Source organism: Parambassis ranga, chromosome 14, assembly GCF_900634625.1.
Source record: "Parambassis ranga chromosome 14, fParRan2.1, whole genome shotgun sequence".
NCBI classification, from domain to species: domain Eukaryota; kingdom Metazoa; phylum Chordata; class Actinopteri; family Ambassidae; genus Parambassis; species Parambassis ranga.
In genome coordinates, this window is record NC_041034.1 from 761,515 (window position 1) to 785,132 (window position 23,618).

The 23,618-nt window shown below is 46.7% G+C and overlaps 6 protein-coding genes across 9 annotated transcripts in view; all 6 read left to right on the forward strand.

Annotated features, from left to right (window-relative positions):
- LOC114445929 (neuronal acetylcholine receptor subunit alpha-9) overlaps positions 1-7,220 on the forward strand; it is a 12,217-nt gene extending 4,997 nt beyond the window's left edge. For all 4 annotated transcript variants that reach the window (XM_028421254.1, XM_028421253.1, XM_028421252.1 and 1 more), the window contains exons 2-6: positions 3,913-4,058; positions 4,151-4,305; positions 4,383-4,629; positions 4,709-4,994; positions 5,074-7,220. In XM_028421254.1, coding sequence (XP_028277055.1) covers positions 4,056-4,058; positions 4,151-4,305; positions 4,383-4,629; positions 4,709-4,994; positions 5,074-5,828 — 1,446 coding nt within the window. In that variant the 5' untranslated portion in view covers positions 3,913-4,055 and the 3' untranslated portion in view covers positions 5,829-7,220. The remainder of the gene's footprint in view (positions 1-3,912; positions 4,059-4,150; positions 4,306-4,382; positions 4,630-4,708; positions 4,995-5,073) is intronic.
- Positions 7,221-10,559: 3,339 nt separating this feature from the next.
- On the forward strand, positions 10,560-11,760 carry LOC114446611 (olfactory receptor 2K2-like). The gene is made up of 3 exons (XM_028422274.1): positions 10,560-10,942; positions 11,099-11,325; positions 11,405-11,760. The coding sequence occupies exons 1-3, from the start codon at positions 10,566-10,568 to the stop codon at positions 11,758-11,760; spliced, it is 960 nt and encodes a 319-aa protein (XP_028278075.1). The 5' UTR covers positions 10,560-10,565.
- Positions 11,761-13,182: 1,422 nt separating this feature from the next.
- The window catches only part of LOC114446608 (olfactory receptor 146-like), a 28,657-nt gene continuing 18,221 nt past the window's right edge, over positions 13,183-23,618 (forward strand). The window contains exon 1 of the mRNA XM_028422270.1: positions 13,183-13,221. The gene's annotated coding sequence lies outside the window, so the exon portion shown is untranslated. The remainder of the gene's footprint in view (positions 13,222-23,618) is intronic.
- Positions 16,998-17,948, forward strand: LOC114446444 (olfactory receptor 52N2-like). Its single transcript, XM_028422087.1, has 2 exons — positions 16,998-17,404; positions 17,507-17,948. The coding sequence occupies exons 1-2, from the start codon at positions 16,998-17,000 to the stop codon at positions 17,946-17,948; spliced, it is 849 nt and encodes a 282-aa protein (XP_028277888.1).
- Positions 19,818-20,768, forward strand: LOC114446445 (olfactory receptor 52D1-like). Its single transcript, XM_028422088.1, has 2 exons — positions 19,818-20,224; positions 20,327-20,768. The coding sequence occupies exons 1-2, from the start codon at positions 19,818-19,820 to the stop codon at positions 20,766-20,768; spliced, it is 849 nt and encodes a 282-aa protein (XP_028277889.1).
- Positions 22,512-23,456, forward strand: LOC114446610 (olfactory receptor 52D1-like). Its single transcript, XM_028422272.1, has one exon. The coding sequence runs from the start codon at positions 22,515-22,517 to the stop codon at positions 23,454-23,456; it is 942 nt and encodes a 313-aa protein (XP_028278073.1). The 5' UTR covers positions 22,512-22,514.

Genomic DNA, 23,618 nt, shown 5'->3' on the forward strand with positions numbered 1-23,618 from the left:
ACAGAGACACAGACACAGACACAGACACGCACAGACACACACAGACACACACAGAGGCACACACAGAGACACACACACAGAGACACACACAGAGACACAGACACACACACAGAGACACAGACACACACACACACACAGACACACACAGACACAGAGACACACACAGAGACACACACAGAGACACAGACACACACACAGAGACGCACGCAGAGACACACACACAGAGACGCACAGAGACACACACAGACACACACACAGACACAGACACACAGACACAGACACACACACACAGACACACACAGAGACGCACAGAGACACACACACAGAGACACAGACACACACACACAGACACACACACACAGACACACACAGAGACACAGACATGCACACAGAGACTCACATGCACAGACACACACAGAGACACACAAACACACACATGCACACAGACACACATGCACACAGAGACTCACACACACACACACAAAGATGGACACAGACACACACACAGACACACACACGCACACAGTCACACGCACACACACAGACACACACAAAGATGCACACAGACACACACACAGACACACACACGCACACAGACACACACACGCACACAGACACACACACATTAACAGCCTTTGCACTTAGCCACAGACCATGTGATTCTGGCCCTCTGTATGAACACACAGGTTACCATGACGATGACAAGGGTGAAGAATAACTAGTGTGTGTCTGTGTGTGTGTCTGTGTGTGTGTTTGTCTGTGTGTGTGTGTGATGTCTGTTAACACATTCACACTGTTGGAAGTCAACTTTTCAGCTGCAGGTTTGAGGTGGGCTGGTTTAGGTTTGGGTTATTGTTGTTTAGTATGAGGATAAGGATTAGGATCAGAATTAGGATCAGGATCAGGATCAGGTTTAGGATCAGGATCAGGATCAGGATCAGGTTAGGTAAGAGTCTAGAAAAATGACAGACCTCTGAAGTGATGGAAATGTGAGTGTTTGTTAGCGCTACACTTCAACAGTGCAGGCAGGTGATGCTGTCAGACTCACTGCTCAGCGGACCTTCAGGACATTTGTGTGATGAGGACAGACAGTCAGGGGACACAGAGACGGGATTTGGAGCATGTGTAGATCATGAGCGTCAGGTTCAGGTTCCGTCTGATCCCTGTGCCCCTGAGCTGAATGTAGAGGAGTCCAGCTCAACTAAAAATCCTCCACTCCAAATAACCGTCCTCTGTTCATCACAGAAGAAGCATGAAGGTCCTAACATGGACGGGTATTAACCCATACCTGTCCTGTAGGAGGTCCCTGTGAGGACCTGTGTCCTCATTCCCAGTATCCAGTTTATAACGTTAAAAGATTATTTTTACCCTCAGCTGTGTGAGCTGTTTCCATGTGCAGCTGTCTGTCCTCCTGTCTGTGGATGGTCATCAGTGTACCTGTGAGGCTGTTACGTGTTTGTGGCTAATAATGCTAACGAGGCAGCGGAGGAAGAGAAGTTGTGAGCGGCCGGAGTTCCACCAGCCTGGCCTCCATGCTTCTGTCTGTCCTCTTTGTCCACAGAAGGTGTCTCACTGTCACAACAGTTTAAGACACTCTGCAGGTTTGTGCAGACGCAGTGAGAAAAGACCAGCCAAGGTCCCATGACATGGTTCATCTGCCCCCCGCCAGGCGGTCAGGAGCTGGTTGATCCTTACTTCCTTCTTTCTGACAAGGCTGAAGTCAGCCCTCTTCTAAGATGCCTACAGTAACACAGAGATGGAGGCGCTGAGGTGGTTCTAGCATTTTGTAATCGCCATCAGAGCCACAAAGAGTCTAGTGAGGAGTCCAAAGAAGGTTTAGGTGGTGCTGCTGGATGGGTACATGGCCGGGCTCCAGGAGATTTTAGGGGTCCATGCAGCGTCTGCGAGGCCTTTTGGGGGCAGAGTCCTTTGAGTAGTTGTCATGAAGAGGTTTCGTTATCAGATCTAATGGTCAGTTTAGACGTCTCCTCAGAAGGTTGAAGACCTAAAGCAGAAAGCTGGGCCCTCCAACCACCAAATAAGGTAACATCACTGTTGATCTGACCCTCTCTGCTCTCAACACCTTACTGAGACACTTTTTGTCGGACTTTACCTTCATCTGTCATCAGCTGGTATATACAGTGTCACATTTAATGGAAACTGGCCTTTAGTTGTTTGGATATCCTGCTGGGCTGAAGGTGTCTGACACCCGGACGGGCAGCGTGTTGTCACAGCAGACCTCCAGGTTCATTCGCTGGCTGAAGAAACACACCTGACACATTATGAGCAAACAGAAATCTGACGTTTCTTTCCTGTTCCTTTGTTGTTCAGGAGGAAACATGTGACCCGTTCCTCCACCTCAGTTCTAAAAACAGTCTTCGTCTGCATATGATTCCACACAGATATATAAAATAGTCAGATATTAATCCTGGAGCTGAGAGCGGAACCATCTCTGTCTCATTTCAGAGCTTCACTTCCATCTTTGCACAAAGGATGTCAACACATTTCTTCTTATCTGAAGGTCACTAAACAGGCTGTGTTCTCTCATCGTTCCTTTTTTGTGCAAAGCATGTTGAACCTCTGTGTGACTGCAGCTGTGTCCTACTGCAGTGATGAATCTCTCCCTCGTCCTTGTTCAGAGTAAACAGTGGTTCCCCCTGTTGATGCAGGTTCGGCTCACTGTGGTATAACTCAGTGGTCTCCTGTTATATCTACAGGCCTCTGATCCTCCTTTAGATCCTCACATAGACGTCAAACAGTGGCTTGAAAATAACATGGACACTGTGAGCAGACCTAACCAAAGCAAATGCAGACGTTTTAGGGAAACCCTCTATGATCAATTTTGACCAATCAGATCAATAACCAGAGAGGCCACTGAGGGGCTTTGAAAGCTAGCAGGTAGCAGGCAGGTGATTTGACAGGTCGTCTCATTCCTTTACTGCAGGTAGTGTCCTCTTTAAAGGGACAGTTCAGTTTCAGCACCTCTGATGGTGACTGAGGAGAGCGCAGGTCTTTGGCCTTTGAGGCACCATTGATGATCGGAGCTGCGGGAGGTGCTGGATTGTCCTGCAGGGGGTGTCAGAGATGCTCCTCTGCAGACCTCAGTTGGAACCAGTGTTTGTTTGAGTCTGACCACTTCAGATGGAGCATGGCGCTCAGCGTGTCACTGTACTTATACGGTAACTGAGCGCTGTCTGAAGATAACATCTGCTTTCAGCTTTATTAATGCTGGTCTGATGGGAACTGTGGAAAGAATTCAGATGTCCTTCAGATGATCAGACATTTGTGTTCTCTCACTTTGTTTGTTTGCCAAGTCCAGGCACTCCCCTCACATGACTGACGTGTGATCTCGTTGGTCTATGTCACCAGTTTGATGATTTCCAGAACTGCTGAAATGAGCTGAGAGGTTACAGCAGAGTGTTTGAGGTCCTCACGAGGATCTGCTTCCTTCACCGCTCCACACTCACACTTGCAGCTGAGGCAGAGTCCCCAATTAACCTGAAGGGCACGAAGAGCGCCCACACAGGCCGGGGGGGAGGTGCAGCTCCAGTCAAAGCAGGAACCGTCTGGCTGTGAGGTGACAGCGCTGACCACTGGCACCACCGCGGGGCCTTCACTGAAATGGGTTTAATTATCTGCAGCTGGTATTTGACCAACATGTGAAGCCTGAGGTGGTTTCCAGGTTAATTGAAGTGGGAAGTGTGTGTGTGTGTGTGTGGACTCAGCAGAAGACTGTACTGATTGTATTAAACGTGTTACATGAAGGCTGTGAATAATCCAAACTAAAACCAATATAGACGCGGTAACATGCTAACAGACGCAGGGCTGCGGACCAGCCATTACAGGGTTAATCCTGTGGGGAGCAGGAATGTATTAACAGCGTCTCTCTTTCATCTGTTTCCTGTTGCTCAGTTTGCTCGGCGGCTCACGGACGCTTCGCTCAGAAGCTGCTCAATGACTTGTTCTCCAACTACACCAATGCGCTGCGGCCGGTGGAGGACACGGACCACATCATCAACGTCACCCTGCAGATCACTCTCTCCCAGATCATTGATATGGTAATCAAAGCCTGCCTGCTGGTCCACATGTTGGTGTTGTGTGGGGTCTTGGCCATGCTGACCCGCCTGTGCTGGATGTGTTGTTTCACCAGGATGAGCGGAACCAGATCCTTACCACCTATCTGTGGATCCGCCAGGTGTGGATGGACGCCTACCTCACCTGGAAGAAGGAGGACTATGATGGCCTCGACACCATCCGCATACCCAGCAGCTACGTATGGCGGCCGGATATCGTCCTGTATAACAGGTAGGTGTAGCCCCGCCTTTCTTTCCCATGATCCTTCTCTCCATTTTATAAAATGTTCACCACGTTGTACTCAACAGTGCAGACGACGAGTTCTCCAGCTCCATGGAGACCAATGTTGTTCTGCGCAACGATGGCCAGGTCATGTGGGACCAGCCAGCCATCACCAAGAGTTCCTGCTCTGTGGACGTGGCCTTCTTCCCCTTTGACCTGCAGCAGTGCCACCTGACCTTTGGCTCCTGGACTCACAATGGAAACCAGATGGACCTTATCAATGCCTTGGACAGTGCGGATCTGGCTGACTTTGTCCCCAATGTGGAGTGGGAGGTGAGAGGTTACACTCTTACTGTGCTCACAACAAATCCTCATTTTTAATCAAATGACCTGATGAAATCTGTCTAACCAGGTTCTGGGCATGCCGGCCAAGAAGAACGTCATCCTGTACGGCTGCTGTTCAGATCCGTACCCGGACATCACCTTTACGCTCCACCTGAAGAGACGTGCTTCCTTCTACATCTTTAACCTCCTCATTCCCTGCATGATGATCTCCTTCCTGGCTCCTCTGGGCTTCTACCTGCCGGCAGACTCGGGTGAAAAGGTTTCTCTGGGTGTCACGGTGCTTCTGGCCCTCACTGTGTTTCAGCTGCTGGTGGCTGAGAGCATGCCGCCGTCTGAGAGCGTCCCTCTGATAGGTGACATCATATTAACGGTCTAAGGTGTCTGTGGATGTTTAGTTATTGGTGGATTTTGACCATGTGTTTTCCACCACAGGAAAGTACTACATTGCCACCATGGCTATGGTCACCGCATCAACAGCACTCACCATCTTCATCATGAACATCCACCACTGTGGCGCCGAGGCCCGGCCTGTCCCACAGTGGGCCGAGCGCTTCATCCTCAACTACCTCGCGCGCATCTGTTTCGTCTACGAGGTCAGTGAGAACTGCCTCGCTGGAGCTTCGTCCAGAAAACAACGACCTCTGTCACAGGGAGAGTCTGAGGCCCTGTCAGCCAACGGCAGCAGCCCCAAAGGAACAACCTGGGATGTGAATGGACAGGTGTGGAGAGGGAAGGTGGAGGAGGACGGAGCAGGGAATGCTCTGAAGGTGGGCCAGGATGTGACCAATCAGACCGATTGGAAAGAGGATCTGTTTGTGACCATTGATCACTCTGAGGAGAAGGGAGCAGCTGGAGGATGTGAAGAGCGAGGGGAGGAGTCCAGCAGTGCCTGTGGAGAAGGTGGAGAGTACGTAGAGGAAAAGAAAGGTGTAGGAGGAGAAGGAGGAAGTGCTGGGGCCATGACGAACAGGAAGGAGATTTTGGTGAAAACCCGGTGTGTCTGCCAGCACCAGGGACTGCGCAAGGATGTTGAGTTCATCGCCAGTTCATACCAGGACCAGCGGGCGGCACAACTGCGCACCGGTGAATGGAGGAAGGTCGCCAAGGTCATGGATCGCTTCTTCATGTGGCTCTTCATCATCATGGTGTTCTTCATGAGCATCCTCATCCTGGGAAAGGCCATCTGAGCGGTGCTGAATGAATTAAAGGCTCAGTCCACCATTTCTGTCATGCCATAACCCTGGATTTACACCAGACGCATAACGTAAGCGGCGTGACGGCCGCTGTGAACCGCTTCCATGTCGATGAAATTATACACAGCAGCCGCGTCCCAGAAGCGTAGCTCCACGCTGCTCTGATGCTTTTTATTTAGACCACATCAGAAAGGAAAAGGCAGCTGTTGTCAGGTGTCAGGTGAAGGTGAGAAGCTGCTCTGTGTGTACGTGTGTTAAACGGAGGTTTCAGTAACTGCTCTGTAACCCGAGCTGATACATGTAGAGAGGACAGGAACCAGCAGGTCAACAGGCCGGAGCTTGTAACACGCACAGATACAACGCGCTTCAGAAATGTCGCTCTTTAGACGGACCAACAATGTGCTGCTTACATTACGCGGCCGGTGTAAATCCGGGTCAAAGCCTATTTATTTACAGAGACTGAACATGTGTGAACAGAGTTTCGAGACACAAGTGCCGTCATTTCAAATCCAAATTCTTCTCTGTGGGTAAATCATAATGAGCTGAAAGTCTGGGAGGTCAAAATGTCCAGACTCCAGAATCGTCATATTTGGATGGTAGGTCAGCCGGCCCTCAGACGTGACCCACACCACACCATGCCTCTTTCCACTGCAGGAACTTCCTTCTTTAGTTCCTCCCTTGTCAGGGTGGAGTAACAGTGGTAACAGTCTGAGTTCTTCTGAACAGCTGAAGCTTCATTCTGAGAGACAAAAAACAAGTCAAACCAGCAGAAGCAAAGCTAAGAACAGAACAGACAGGGATATTGATTGATTATTACATCAGCTGAACAATCGCACCACCTTGTGTCAGAACTGAGTCGCTGCAGTGGAAACAGACTTTTTTTCTGGGTGAGATGAAGAAAGCTGCAGTTCCACATTTTAATCTTGTGTTTGACTAAATGTATTCAGAGAGCAGAGAGAGAAATGACTGAAACCACGTCTGCTGCTCACAGCCTGTCCACACCACATATGATGTATCCTCCTCACGACTCACAGGGACAGGTTAGAATACCTTTTCCTCTGTGGTCAGTATACGGCACCACACAGTACTAAAAATTCCATTTCACAAATGTCTTCCTGGGACTTCTGCATCTGAACACTGACAGAGATCACATGACCTCTGCCTCTCATCACACATGATCAAGATCATTTATCAAACAAGTCACAAACTCTGTTGCCTTATGAGCAGGCGTCAGCAGCTTTGTCTTATTATTCCAGCGTTTGTTCTTCACTATGTAAGCAGAGGAAACTCATCACTGTAGCTGTTACATCCTGTGTGTGATGTTTTCGTATGTGCACGTGACACTTTGTGAATTCCATAAATTACATTAAACGTTTAATATTAAAATGTCTTCCTGCTTTGTTTTTTGTCAAAAAGGTTTCATGTAGTTTAACTAGAACACAGAGAAACCACAGAGTGTTCAGTCACCAGAGGGCGACGTGCTCAGACATCCTCACATAAACCCAGGAGAAACTTTTCAGCTGTAGAATCCTGTCTGAACACCCTCGAATACTCAACTACTCTGTGATAACAGCAGAAAGCCGCATCTAGAGCGCAGCTCTTAAACCTGTAAGCACCCCTCTCATGCACAGAGGATCAATAAAGATATATGAACCATATGCTGCAGAGCAGAAGCACCCTCACAGTGCAGGAGGAATATGAACAGCAGAGGGAGCCAAAGAGCTGTTTGTGACATGCAGGACTGCTGCATCACAATGACTACAGCTCATCATAGTCTCTGTTGTCTTTGTGCTTTTATGTGATATTTTCTGCACAGTGAGTCTGTGGACGAACGGTTTTGTTCTGCAGTGTCAGAACTTTGACCTTGTTGTCTTTGTTCCTATCAGAGATAATGATGGATCAGCTGATATTAACTAGAACCTACACAGACTGCTGAAAGTCTGCATTGGGGGTCAGAGAGGCACACAGAGGCTCCGACCCTGCTGCAGGCCTTCAGGATTGTGGTTTGGGTTAAAAATGCACGTTTCCACTGACCATGCTGAAGAGTCCCCACACAAACACACCACAGCTGATCCACAGCGGTGGTTTCCAAAGTCCTCAGCGCTGTTACATTTAGCTTCTTCTTTATTTCCGGCAGACTGGATGCCAATTGGCATATTGCTGCCTCTCACAGGTCAAGTTTGGTAATGGCTCGATGTATTCCCATTTCAGAGGAAGAGAACTCCTGTTGCTGTGATAAAATTCAAAACTGCTTTCACAATGTGTGGCTGGTCTTCAGACGGGTTTAACATGCCTCAGTGATATTCTGTTAATTCCAGTGTCCAGTAGAGCAGAAATAATTGCTCTCTCTGTTCTTTATATATCCAGCAGTCCATCAACACATGCTCAACTGTTTGGAATGTATTGCAGACTCTGCAAAGACCGTCTTCATGTTTCCCAATCTTTTGAAGATCCCATGCCAAACCACAATGAGCTAATCTGAGTCTGGTCATAAATACAGTCTTCTTCCTTGACATCACATTTAGCTGCTGATGCATTCAGCTTTCAGCCTTCAAGGCTTTAGGCCGCACTGACTCCTGACTGAGCTGATCCAAACTGACACATACCCAGGATGCTTTGGGGTCTGATCACTCAGACCTCATTCAGAGGTGTTGAGAAGAAATCATAACATTAACAATCAAACCAATAACAGTTTGTTATTGTTTGAAGAAATGGAGGAGGAAGGAACTCCAGCACCAGACGGGATGGCTACCCTACCTTTACACATGGTTGAATGCCGAGAGAGGGACGGGCCTCCATACAGCCAGGGCTGCCCTGAAGACAGAAAAGCACGGGTCACCTTTCAGACAAAGGCCCATGGTGAGAGTAGCAGGGCTGTCCTCTCCCCTCCATGAAAGACGCTGCCAACATCTGCTAATTCTGCTGGGCCTGAGTCGTCACGAGGGACTGTGAAGGCCCAGACCTTCATGTGTTTGACCCTCAGGCCGGCATTACTGATCGTTTAAAACTAACCTTTTACTTCAGCACAATGAGCACCTTGACAGGACCAGAACAGGTGACATGGATAGTTTGGAAACACTTGTATCCATTTGTATATGTCTGTTTGTTATCCTGTGTTTTTCTTTTGAACCTTCTTCAGAGTTCCAAACTGAATCTCACATGTACAGAATGGACAGAAGGCCCGTGAGTCTGACAGCTGAACTCTATAAAGTTAACTCTTCACCCTTTGACTTTGCACCAGTTTAACTTTCTTCTCAAAGATCACCTGTCAACTGTACAAATTGTTGCATGTTGGGAGCTCAGGGGACTGCGGTGCCCCCTAGCGGTCCACCAGTTTCATCACTGTTGTTGTAATCATTAATGAGGTCCACTGTGAGCTGCTGCCTAATGAAACACTTATCAACAGTTTCCGTTGGTAATTAGTCCTCAGAGAGGCGCCGTGAGGGATGTTTATCAGAGGCTAATGCCTCCAGAGACCTGCAGCGCCTCACTGTGCTGTCAACACAGCAACAAACTGATCCTACACAACAGCAGGAAGCTCAACAACTTGTGGGAAGTTTCATTTCAGATGAAGTCACACTAGCATGAAACTTCCCCGCACACAAAACTTTCCTGCTTTATTGCTTTATTGACTGCTTTACTGACGTGTTCTTCTACAGTCCACAGTTTTGCATCAATGGGCCGCCACTGGTCCTTCTAAAGTTCTTACATGTTACAGGGTTAAATGACCTTGACCCACAAAAAGGCCGTCCCTAAGTGAAGGCAGAGTCTCTGGAACCACTCCATATAGAGCAGCTTGCAGTATGTTAGCCCCCGAACGCCTCAATGCAGCTACTAATTCCATTAACCTGCTGGTCACTGAGACTCCTGAGAGCTCAGAGGCCTTCAGGGGGTGTACCAAGAAGTTAGATCCGCAGGTTAGGAGGTCTTAAGCTCTGCTGCAAACGGACCCTGCTCAGGACACACTTTAGAACCACCGCAGTGATACCACTTAACTCTGACAGTCTCATTCATTGAAGGCCTGAAAGTGGCTTTATGCTACACTACCAGACACACACACACACAACGCAACACTAAAACTACAAAACACAAACACAGGCGTCAGTCATCAGGACTGAAGGTGATAGGAGCCTCACAGGCTTATTTTTAACAGCGTCCTTCCAACCATAAAAACAAAAAAGTCAGACCAAAACCCATGAAACATCATGTAACATGTGACTTGTTAGTGCTGCTTCTTTTGTCAACAAATGAGAGGACATGATGACTTTCTCCTGTCTACATGTCAGCACAGCAGAGAGTCCAAATGTCAGTATCAGTGCCTGTGAGGACACGATGTGGACGTGGTCAGAGCAGCAGAGTTCAGGCTCTGGTGATGGGAGGAAGATGTGAGCATTGTCAGGGTAACTAAGGCAGTGATAATGAACTGGGTCACAACAAGACCAGTAACAAGGCAGGGGGGGGGTCTCTCTCCACACTCTGCAAACTCAAAGAGAAAGCTTTAAAAGCACCACGCTTCCCACAGCCAGCCTGAGCAACATCCACACTCCCACAAGAAGAAGGAAGGTACACACAACTCATACTGACGCACTGCATGTGTCACCGCCACAGGACACACATCATGGAATGTTGTCAGGTTGATGGTTGATGGTGGTATAAACCTTTGGAGGACTTTGACGGGTATTGATCTTGGTTTTGATGTTGATTGTGTTTTACAGACTCGTGCTGCTGTGAATGGAAAACCTCACCAGAGGAACTCCTCTCAAACAGCCCATCGTGTTTGAACTGGAGGGGTTCGATGTGCCAGATGGCTGCGGCCCTTTGTTCTTCTTCCTGGCTCTGATTACATACCTGCTGGTGCTTTTGGCTAACGGTGTGGTGATTTGCATCATTGTTGTGGACAGAAACCTGCACAGACCCATGTTTGTGATGATCTGTCATCTGGTGGTCTGTGATCTACTGGGGGCCACGGCAGTGCTGCCTCGCCTCATGGTGCACTTCCTGACGGGGCAGAGGAGGATCTCCTACGCTGCAGCCATCGCTCAGGCCTTTTCTGTGCACATCTATGGCGTCACAGCGCAGACCATCCTGGGTGCAATGGCTTACGACAGGTACAGAACATGACGGGAAATGACTGAGTTCTGCTCTGATGTTAGACACCTTGTTGTACTTTGTGTATCTTAGAGCAAAGCACCTGAGCTGCTATGATTGTGTAGAAACACAGATCAGGAGGAAGTGGCACCTCTAACAGGGCTCTCCCTCTGCAGATACATCGCCATCTGTGAACCGCTGCGGTATCACGCCATCATGACCTCGGCTCGGATGCACACCTGCTGTGCTTTGGCCTGGTTAGTGGCTTTCCTGTGCATCGCTGTGCTCTTTGCCTTCCACGCTGACGTCCCGTTGTGTGGATACACCATCCAACACGTCTACTGCAGCAACCGCGGAATCCTGAACCTGGCCTGTGGTCCCACTTCCATAAGCAACATCTACGGTCAGTGCAGATGTTTTCATGGTTTAGATAAGAGCAGACACCTGAGGGTTTACTGAAAGGATGTTCACCTTTTTCACAGGTCTGTCCATGACCTGGTCTATGAGTACTGGGACCTTCCTCATCATTGCCTTTTCCTACATCAGAATCCTGCAAACCTGTCTAAAACAGAGCAGAGCGGACATCGGTGTCCACAGCAAGGCCCTCCAGATATGTGCATCTCACCTGATTGTGTTTGTGCTGTACGAACTCTCTACAACCATTATAATTGTGGCCCTCAGGTTCCCCTCAGTGTCTCCGAACATAATGAAGTTCTGCAGCATTCTGTTCATCATCGTTCCACCCGTCATCAACCCAATTATCTACGGACTGGTCAGCAAAGACTTACGTAGCAGCATCCTGAAGCAGCTCACCAACAAAGTCCGTCACAAGAGCTGATGCAGCTTCTTTAGATCATTATGTTCCTGTGATAATACCCCCCCCCCCCCCCCCCCCGCTGCTACACAAAAACTAATAATGCATCAAACTCCATATTTTGGCTAATCTCTGACATATCATGACAGATTTAAATATAATGCCTCAGCCACCTAACTTTTGTGGAAAATAACTCACTTTTTGTGACATCAAGTAATCTAACTGGCATTTAAAGGGTTAAATTCCTCAAAATGATTTAATGTTTGGTTGTTGTTTAACAGATTTATGCAGAAAAAATATTCAAATATTCAAAAGGGTCGTACATTAACCCTTGTGTGACGCCTGAGGGTTAAACATGTATTTCATTATTTCTGACATATTTAATTAAATGTGATGATAATCTGATTACTTTGGGGGAGTAACTTTGTGCAGCTAACACTGAAAATACAATAAAAACCTGTATAACCTGCAGAGGGGTGTACTGACGTGTACTGACGTGTGAAGCAGCTCATCCAGGTACGATCATAACTATTTATCCACGCAGCAGCTTTGCACACTTTATGTTTTTGGGTGTTCATCTGGGCAAAAACCGGGACTGAGCCATCTAAACCTAAAGGGGGACACCTTCCAGCCCCTCTGCAGACTGACCGACTGACCGAAGGACTGGCCACCGCAGACCAGCAGCACCTCAAAGGTGCCCTGTGTTCTCCCCTGGAGCTGGGCCGGGCTCCCCTCTAGTCTGACAGTCCAGTCTGGGACCCTCTGTCCCGGCTGCTGATGTGTGTTAACAGGTTTTTAAGTCTGGCCTCTACATTAACCCTCTCAGGTGTAACGCTGATAAAACCCGATGCACGTGAACGCATCCCACCTACATCCGCACGCGATACAGTCCGCGCTTGACGAATCACAACGCTTGTAGCGCAGGTCACGAGCGGGCTGGACTTTTGCCGTATTTTGGTCGTAACTGACGTTTGTGATGATGGAACGGAACCAGCCGGCAGAAGCCACCCGCCATTAAACTACAAGAAGAGAGCAGAGAGAAGAGAAGAAGCAGAAGAAGAAGAAGAAGAGCAGAGAAGAAGCGAAGAAGAGAAGAAAGAAAGAAGAGAAGAGAAGAAGCAAGAGAAGAAGAAAAGAAGAAGAAGAAGAAGAAGAAGAAGAAGAAGAAGAAGCAGAAGAAGAAGAAGAAGAAGAGAAAGAAGAAGAGAAAAGAAGAAAGAAGAAGAAGAAGAAGAAGAGAGAAGAAGAGAAAAAAGAAGAGAAAAGCAGAAGAAGAAGAAGAAGAAGAAGAGAAGAAGAAGAAGAAAGAAGAAGAAGCAGAAGAAGAAGAAGAAGAAAGAGCAGAAGAAGAAGAAGAGAAGAAGAAGAAGAAGAAGCAGAAGAAGAAGAGAAAAGAAGAAGAGAAGAAGAAGAAGAGAGAAGTTATTAGCCGCCCACCGCGGAGGTAGGAGCCGTTTGGCCGCAGCGTGTGTCAGAGAGGAACCGGTGAGTCCTGACACCATGTTGCTAACGCCTGTGTGGTAGTGAGGCCCCTCAGGCTCTCTTGCGCCTCCCTCCTGTCAGACTTTACCTTTATTGTGCGTCCTCGCTGCTTTGTTTGTGTTTGCGGCATCATGTCTGTCACTGGGTTTATGTTTTTCATGTGTGATCCGTGTGAATAGGATTCAGTTGTTGTTTTTGTGTTGTGTTGTTTGTTTGTTAGCTGGGTGCCATCTGGTTGAGGGGCTACACACCTGTGGTGAGGTCCCCCTCACTAGAAGTGGTTCTGTGGCCTGTGGCCTGTTTATTTAATACAGATCTGGGGTCGTATTCACGAAGACTCCCAGAACCCCCTCTGAGAGCTCTACTCTGATCTTAAAGATGGTTTAAGAACGTTCTCAGAGCGACTCTGAGGACGGAGCAGACTGAAAGTCTGATCTCAGTGAGGAGGTGTAGTTGACCCCGTTGCTAAGTGACGCCTTGTTTTAAGAGATGGGATTGGTTGACAGGAAGCACATTGGCTGTAATTCAGCTTAAGGCGGGACTACGTGCTCAGCTGTCATCAGCTTTAGTTTCAAGATTCAAGAAGTCAAATGCACAGCAGAGGTCACACACGATTAAAAAAACTTACTTTAAGCATAGAAAGAAAACATAGAATAAGCTCATAATCCTATGTACAGAGGGTTATGAGTGTTTATTGATAAAGAGGTGGGACGTTCGGAATGTGCACCTTTACTTTAACTTTTGTTTACTTTGTTTAAAGATGCAAAAACAAATGTGTGCAAGTTTCGCATGAAAAATGTTGAAAGTTCAGTCAGTGTTCAGCAGCCTGATGGCCTGTTGTAGTCTGGGTGTTCCTGCTTTCACGCTCCTGAAGCGTCTGCCTGACGGCAGCAGTGTGGACAGTGTGGCCTTGGGTGAGTGCGCTCCTTGATGGTGCTGTGGGCCCTCTTTGTGACCCGGGCATTGTGATGTCCTGTAGAGGTGGGACGGCTGCTCCACAGATGAATTGAGCAGTTTTTTCTGTGATTGTTGTGGGTGAAGCACTGTCAATCATAGTTTGGAGGACGGCTCTCCTCTGTCCTCTGTTTAAGGGATTCTTAAGTCATCTCTACTCTGAACAGGTTTTCTCCTTAAGGCCCCTCTTTTAGGGCTCAGATGTTTGCTGAATCACCTTTTATCTTTACTAGTATTTAGTCCTGATTACAAGGGGAAATTCTCAGAAAACGTCATAATTAGTGGTGAATTTTCTAAGAATTGCACCACTAAGAGAAACTCTTAGTGCTGGGGGTCTTTGTGAATCCAGCCCCAGGTTTTCCAGTTGGGTGTGGTGAGGTTCTGATTGGCTTAAGATAAGATAAGATAAGATAAGATAAGATAAGATAAGATAAAACTTTATTAGGAAGGAAATTCTTGTGCCAGAGGTATCAAGTTACATTAAATGCCGTTAAGTACAGAGTATAAGTGTCACTATAATCCAAAATAAGAGTACAGTACGCAGTATGAGCACAATATATGATACATGGATACAATATGGAGATGTAAGGTGCTAAGTAAACATAATATAGGAATGACAGTGATGCCTGACATGATTATCTAGCTCCTCTCCTACAGAAAGGGGAGGAGTTATACAGTCTGATGGCCACTGGCAGGAAGGACCTCCTGTGGCGTTCTGTGCTGCTCCTCGGTAGTCTCAGTCTACCGCTGAATGTGCTCCTGTAGGACAGCAGTGTGTCCTGCAGGGGGTGAGACGTGTTGTTACGAATACTGAGGAGTTTCCTCAGTATCCTCCTCTCCGTCACCTCCACCACAGACTCCAGCTCCACTCCCAGCACCGAGCCAGCCTTCCTAATGAGCTTGTTGAGTCTGTTGGTGTCGGCCGCCTTCATCCTGCTGCCCCAGCACACTACAGCGTAGAAGATGACGCTGGAGACCACCGAGTGGTAAAACATCTGCAGCATGGTCTGGCAGACGTTAAAGGACCTGAGTCTCCTCAGTAGATACAGGCGACTCTGTCCCTTCCTGTATATTGCCTCTGCGTTTGTGGACCAGTCCAGTTTGTGGTCAATGTGGGCACCCAGGTATTTGTAGCTGTCCACAATGTCCACGTTGGTACCCTCCTGTAGCTCTCCTTGCCCTCTCCAATCTTCTCCTTCACCTCTGCCTTGGCCCTCCTCATCTCCTCTCTGTCTCCACTCAAGAAGGCTGTCTTCTTTCTGTTGAGTGATGCCTTGATGTCCTTTGTCACCCATGGTTTATTGTTTGGAAAGCAGCGTATTGACCTGGTGGGGATTAGAGAATCTGTACAAAAATTAACATATTCTGTGATACAGTCTGTGAGTGTGTCTACATCCTCACCGTGAGTGTCACAGAACACATCCCAGTCAGTCACCTCAAAACATCCCTGCAGGGTCTCCAGGGCTTCCGGTGTCCACCTCCGTACAGTTTTGGTGGTCACCGGCTGCCGCTGTACTGCTGGTATATACTGGGGTTTGAGGTGGACTAGGCTATGGTCTGATCTGCCCAAGGGAGGGAGAGCTATGGAGCTTCAACCTGAAGCTACAACTGTTAAATGTGCACTTATCAAAGTAAACCTCTAAATATTGCTTGTGTCCTTATTTACTGTGCCAGCTCCATTTACACTAGTCTATCACAGGTCAGCCTTCATCGGCCCCGCGTATATGCTACATTAAAGTGGTGAGTCACACGGGAGGTTTTGGTACAGTTTTTTACACACAATACTATTTTTGTTTCAATAACATTCAGTCTCCTGCCATCAAAATACCAAACGCTGTGCTAGCAGTATTGCTACAGCTGGAACTGAGGTGGTTGAGGCTCTTGAGCAACATGGTGCTGTTAGCTGTGATGTTCCCATTGACTGACCTACGTGTGAGCTTCATAATATGTTGGCTGTGGAGTGTGATTCCGGGTCAGCCAGTCTGACCAGAGCAGGAGACTCATTCTCACTGTTTGTGTTTACGGTCTTTACCCAGATTTCCTGACGATAGTTGAGGGTAGGCATGTAGACGAGCTGATGGCCGACTGACCTTAAAAGGTTGTAATTATGAACACCCATTCTGTAGGCTTTTTAAAACATGTTTTGAATGTCATGAGTTTGGGGCCCTGGGTTAAAGGGGATTCACTGAATGGCAGAAAAGCTTTTGCAGCTGAATCAGGGTCAGGCCACTTCTATAAACTGGTCCTGAAACTACAACAAGCACTGGCATGAAACCCTTTGTGGTATTTTTTTTTTTTTTTTTTTAGATACTGTATTAATCCCAGAGGGAAATTCTTTACGGCTGCTGCCAAGCAGTGTCATACAATGACTAGCAAGGCGCGCCACAGGCTAGGGTGAAGTGTCTTGCCCTTACCCTGAGGTGTATATGAGGTGTATATGAATAAAGATTGATTCACGTATTTACCTGTTCACATGTGCTGGATACCTTTTACAGTTGTGTAATACTGAAGGCTGTAAGATGCTGTTTTGGAGTTATTTCTATGAGAAATATGAGGAGTTGAAGACTGTCCATCAGTTCTATGGTGTTGTTTATTCACGCCATGTTGGATCATTGCATTAGCTTAGTGGATCCCTGATGTCACATTCATACCCATAAATATGAAGGTGGGCTTTGTAGCTGAGTTATTAACTGTTGACCCAAACCACTGTCATCAGTTGCTGTGTTACCTTTGCATGTTTGAATCTGTTCCTTCGTGTGTGTAATGTGTCTGGTTGAGAAGCCTGAGCTGTATTTTAACTGAATAACTCTTCTTGTTTTATGCTGATGGAGAACTACACCTACAACAGCTACATACTGCAGATAGAAGGGTTCACAGTCTCAAATGGTTCTTTGTTTTTCGTCTTTTTCTTCTTCCTTTTTGCCTACATTTCTGTTATGGTGATGAATATCGGTATTTCACTCATTGTCTTCTTTGACAGGAGCCTCCACCAGCCCATGTATCTCCTTCTCTGCAACCTGTCAATCAGTGATATCATTGGAAGTACTCATATTGTGCCTCGCCTGCTCTCTGACATTCTGCTGCCGCCCTCTGAGCGCCTCATCACTTACTATGAGTGTGTTGCCCAAGCCTTTACTTCACACATGTTCGGCACCACCTCCCACACCGTGCTGATGATCATGGCCTTTGACAGATATGTGGCCATCTGTAATCCTCTGCGTTATTCTTCCATAATGACCAACAGGATGGTGGTTAAGCTGACGGTCTCAGCCTGGGGAGTGCCCTTGGTTCTTGTCGCGATTCTGCTGGGTCTGACCATCCGGCTGAACCGATGCAGGACTATGATCATGAATCCTTTCTGTGATAACCCCTCTCTGTTTAAACTCTCCTGTGAGGATGTGATGATCAATAACGTGTACGGCCTCATGTCCACTGTGGTCCTGCTCACCTCCTCCATCGGCTGCATGGTGCTCACCTACTCTAAGATCACCTTTGTCTGTCTGACCAGTAAGAGCAAGTCTCTGAACCGTAAAGCCTTGAAGACCTGCAGCACACACCTGCTGGTGTATGTGATCATGCTGGTCAGTGGATTTATTGTCATTATTCTGCATCGTTTCCCTCAGTACTCAGATTACAGGAAACTTGCTGCTCTTCTGTTTGTTATTGTTCCTGGAAGTTTTAACCCAATTATTTATGGTATTCAGTCTAAAGAGATGCGAAAATTCTTATCTGGAATATTTAGTCCTAACAAATGTTTGACATCGTGTAAGAAGTGATCACCTTTTATACTTTTGTTTCTAAATTCTGTTTTTTGTGTTCTCTCACAGTGATATGTCTGTTTCCGTCACTAAAACTGTATTAACTGTAGTGAACTCCTTTGATTGCACTTTACTGAAGTATGTAGTTTTATGGAAAAAATATATATAATATTTCAAATTTGAATATACTTTAAAATACTCCGGCTGGTTCTTGTGTCAATGTTAAATGTCTGAGGTTATTCTTAATTTACATGAAAATGACATGTCTATGTTTGTTGGGCCAACTAATTTCGGCACAATGTTGCTTAGAACCCCCGAAACAAAAAGTCACACACCACCTTCAGACCTTCTCTGGCTCCTGCACCACATCCATAAAACATGCAAATCTTCACAAATGGAGCTTAGTCAACGTTCAGCCAGGAAGACATAACAAGCTTCCTGGTCATTCACTCCTCCCTCTTCTCCTTCCTTTCATACTTCAATCACTTCAGTCAGGTTAGTAGAAGCACCACCAGTCAGAAGCCCAGGCCAGCTCAGCTTCTGATCCTCTTCTTCACCCAGCTCCTCTCCACCACCACCAGGTGTAGACCCCAGGGGGGAATGTGTCTTTGTCGGCTTCACCTCCCTTTCTTCCCCCTTCTCGGATGGTGTCACATCGGGGTCTATACGCCGAAGCACATTCTACTGTACCTAATCCAATAAATGTGTACGTTCTGGTACTCGGTCTGTCCTGATCGAACTGTGTATCTGTTGGATTTAGACGGTATAGAGGACAGTCCTCCACCTCTGCACACATCGTCCTGATCCATTCCATTCCTTTGACCCCACTGCTCTGCCTCATTTGGCCTGTTAGATGTATGTCCTGTTGCATGGTGCAGTATGGGTGTCCATGTTCACGTCCATCATGAGGGAGGCTTCAGGGTGCCTTTAAACCAGTGGTTGGGTTCAAGGTACAGCAGTTTAGTCTTGTTCCAGTTAAGATCAACGAAAAGACCAAAGTGGGAATATGGCTGACTGATCATGGTCACTGTATCTTAGTGCTTCTTTTGTTTTTATGTACTCGGTCAGGTCTCCTCCATGCGGGTTGGTTTTATTTTGTAGTTCTCCTCCTCTGATTACCTTGCCTGTTTTAGATTTTGTCTTCAGCCTAGCCCTTGCTGAACCTTAGCGTGTTGCTGTTCCTGTTTCCAACATTCTGCTCAGCTTGACCCTGACTTCGCCATATCCCTGTGTATGTTTTCTCTGTTAGGCAAACATACACACCACCTGTGTATTGACCCCTGAATAAGTCTGGGACTGTGAACGTGGCTGCAAACTGATTGCATGGTGTGACAAAAATACTTATCTAATAGAGGAAAGGAAAAGACTAACCGAGCAGGAAGCTCCAACATGAGCTGACCTTTAAATGAATGTCCTTGTGTCAGAGGTCAGAACAGAAGGCCCCTTAAATACGGTTTCTCACTGATGTGGTGACCAAGAGAGTGACCCTTCCTTCTCTGTGGTTTGGTTAGTTGAAACCGTGGAGTGTGAGGAGAACTGTTAGTAGGAGGGTGGAGAGCTCAGTTACTATGCTCACATTGCTGTTTGATCTCCCTACAGTAAACATCACGTCTATAAGACAGCACTGCAGAGTGGATCTTAACTGAAACGGGTGGATCTACCGACCAGTTCAGGGACACAGGAACAACCTGTAGATGTTAACCAGAGACGCTCGCGTGTTAAAGTATAACTATAGCTCCTCTGAATTATTCATATTGCCGCGTACATGCAAGCAGTAAAGTTAACCTTGTTTTCACTGTAAGTTTCTTACACAGCAAGGTGATCCATGTGTCTGGTTGAGAAGCCTGAGCTGTATTTTAACTGAATAACTCTTCTTGTTTTATGCTGATGGAGAACTACACCTACAACAGCTACATACTACAGATAGAAGGGTTCATGGTCTCAAATGGTTCTTTGTTTTTCGTCTTTTTCTTCTTCCTTTTTGCCTACATTTCTGTTATGGTGATGAATATCGGTATTTCACTCATTGTCTTCTTTGACAGGAGCCTCCACCAGCCCATGTATCTCCTTCTCTGCAACCTGTCAATCAGTGATATCTTTGGAAGTACTCATATTGTGCCTCGCCTGCTCTCTGACATTCTGCTGCCGCCCTCTGAGCGCCTCATCACTTACTATGAGTGTGTTGCCCAAGCCTTTACTTCACACATGTTCGGCACCACCTCCCACACTGTGCTGATGATCATGGCCTTTGACAGATATGTGGCCATCTGTAATCCTCTGCGTTATTCTTCCATAATGACCAACAGGATGGTGGTTAAGCTGACGGTCTCAGCCTGGGGAGCGGCCTTGGTTCTGGTCACGATTCTGCTGGGTCTGACCCTCCGGCTGAACCGATGCAGGACTATGATCATGAATCCGTACTGTGATAACACCTCTCTGTTTAAACTCTCCTGTGAGGATGTGACGATCAATAACATCTATGGCCTCACGTTCACTGTGGTCCTGCTCACCTCCTCCATCGGCTGCATGGTGCTCACCTACTCTAAAATCACCTTTGTCTGTCTGACCAGTAAGAGCAAGTCTCTGAACCGTAAAGCCCTGAAGACCTGCAGCACACACCTGCTGGTGTATGTGATCATGCTGGTCAGTGGATTTATTGTCATTATTCTGCATCGTTTCCCTCAGTACTCAGATTACAGGAAACTTGCCGCTCTTCTGTTTGTTATTGTTCCTGGAAGTTTTAACCCAATTATTTATGGTATTCAGTCTAAAGAGATGCGAAAATTCTTATCTGGAATATTTAGTCCTAACAAATGTTTGACATCGTGTAAGAAGTGATCACCTTTTATACTTTTGTTTCTACATTCTGTTTTTTGTGTTCTCTCACAGTGATATGTCTGTTTCCGTCACTAAAACTGTATTAACTGTAGTGAACTCCTTTGATTGCACTTTACTGAAGTATGTAGTTTTATGGAAAAAATATATATAATATTTCAAATTTGAATATACATTAAAATACTCCGGCTGGTTCTTGTGTCAATGTTAAATGTCTGAGGTTATTCTTAATTTACATGAAAATGACATGTCTATGTTTGTTGGGCCAACTAATTTCAGCCAGGAAGACATAACAAGCTTCCTGGTCACTCACTCCTCCCTCTTCTCCTTCCTTTCATTCTTCAATCACTTCAGTCAGGTGGTTAGTAGAAGCACCACCAGTCAGAAGCCCAGGCCAGCTCAGCTTCTGATCCTCTTCTTCACCCAGCTCCTCTCCACCACCACCAGGTGTAGACCCCAGGGGGGAATGTGTCTTTGTCGGCTTCACCTCCCTTTCTTCCCCCTTCTCGGATGGTGTCACATCGGGGTCTATACGCCGAAGCACATTCTACTGTACCTAATCCAATAAATGTGTACGTTCTGGTACTCGGTCTGTCCTGATCGAACTGTGTATCTGTTGGATTTAGATGGTATAGAGGACAGTCCTCCACCTCTGCACACATCGTCCTGATCCATTCCATTCCTTTGACCCCACTGCTCTGCCTCATTTGGCCTGTTAGATGTATGTCCTGTTGCATGGTGCAGTATGGGTGTCCATGTTCACGTCCATCATGAGGGAGGCTTCAGGGTGCCTTTAAACCAGTGGTTGGGTTCAAGGTACAGCAGTTTAGTCTTGTTCCAGTTAAGATCAACGAAAAGACCAAAGTGGGAATATGGCTGACTGATCATGGTCACTGTATCTTAGTGCTTCTTTTGTTTTTATGTACTCGGTCAGGTCTCCTCCATGCGGGTTGGTTTTATTTTGTAGTTCTCCTCCTCTGATTACCTTGCTTGTTTTAGATTTTGTCTTCAGCCTAGCCCTTGCTGAACCTTAGCGTGTTGCTATTCCTGTTTCCAACATTCTGCTCAGCTTGACCCTGACTTCGCCATATCCCTGTGTATGTTTTCTCTGTTAGGCAAACATACACACCACCTGTGTATTGACCCCTGAATAAGTCTGGGACTGTGAACGTGGCTGCAAACTGATTGCACGGTGTGACAAAAATACTTATCTAATAGAGGAAAGGAAAAGACTAACCGAGCAGGAAGCTCCAACATGAGCTGACCTTTAAATGAATGTCCTTGTGTCAGAGGTCAGAACAGAAGGCACCTTAAATACTGTTTCTCACTGACGTGGTGACCAAGAGAGTGACCCTTCCTTCTCTGTGGTTTGGTTAGTTTAAACCGTGGAGTGTGAGGAGAACTGTTAGTAGGAGGGTGGAGAGCTCAGTTACTATGCTCACATTGCTGTTTGATCTCCCTACAGTAAACATCACGTCTATAAGACAGCACTGCAGAGTGGATCTTAACTGAAACGGGTGGATCTACCGACCAGTTCAGGGACACAGGAACAACCTGTAGATGTTAACCAGAGACGCTCGCGTGTTAAAGTATAACTATAGCTCCTCTGAATTATTCATATTGCCACGTACATGTAAGCAGTAACGTTAACCTTGTTTTCACTGTAAGTTTCTTACACAGCAAGGTGATCCAGGCTTCATAGTTGAGCTGCAGCCTTAGGTTGACTCAGTGTTGTGTTCTTTCAGGTTGATGGAGAACTACACCTACAACAGCTTCACATTACAGCTGGAGGGGCTGTTCGTCCCAAAGGATTCTACACACACTGTCTTTCTTTTCATTTGCATCTCCTACATTTTTATCATTGTTGCAAATGTCGGCATTGCTGTTCTGGTTTTCATGGACAAGAACCTCCATCAGCCCATGTACCTGCTGTTTTGTAATTTATCATTTAACGACTTGCTTGGAAACTCCATCATCATCCCTCGTTTACTTGCAGACATGCTAAAGCCGACCTCTGAGCGCCTCATCAGTTACTATGAGTGCGTGGTTCAGGCTATCACCACACACACGTCCAGTACCTCTGCTCACACTGTGCTGATGATCATGGCCTTTGACAGATATGTGGCCATCTGTAATCCTCTGCGCTATGCTGCTATAATGACCAACAGGATGCTGCTGAAGTTGACGGTCTCAGCCTGGGGAGTGGCCTTGGTTCTGGTCGGGATTCTGCTGGGTCTGACCCTCCGGCTGAACCGATGCAGGACTATGATGAAAAGCCTCTACTGTAACAATGCTGCACTGTTCATGCTGTCCTGTGAGGATGTGACTGTCAATAACGTGTACGGCCTCACGTTCACCGTGGTCCTGTTCACAGGTTCTATTGGTACCATGGTGCTCACCTACTCTAAGATTACAGTAATCTGTCTGAACAGTAAGAGCAAGTCTCTGAACAGTAAAGCCTTGAAGACCTGCAGCACTCACCTGGTGGTGTATCTGGTTATGTGGATCAGTGGCATGACGGTCATTATTCTGAATCGTTTCCCTCAGTACTCAGATTACAGGAAAGCTGCTGCTATTTTGAATCATATTGTCCCTGGAAGCCTCAACCCCATCATTTATGGTATGCAGTCCAAAGAGATAAGACAGTTTTTATCTAAGTGGTTTAAGTCAAAGAAGGTCCAGCCATCATAAAGGTTCCAACATTTAATGAAGGGTTCAGTTTTGTGTCATATTTATTTCATTGTGTGTTTTTTTGATACAGCAGTCATGCCTTGCTTTTATACACTGATAGCAGTAACTATCATGTCTGACAATAAACAAAGGGTAATAGTATCTCCTGTCAAATGGTATGAA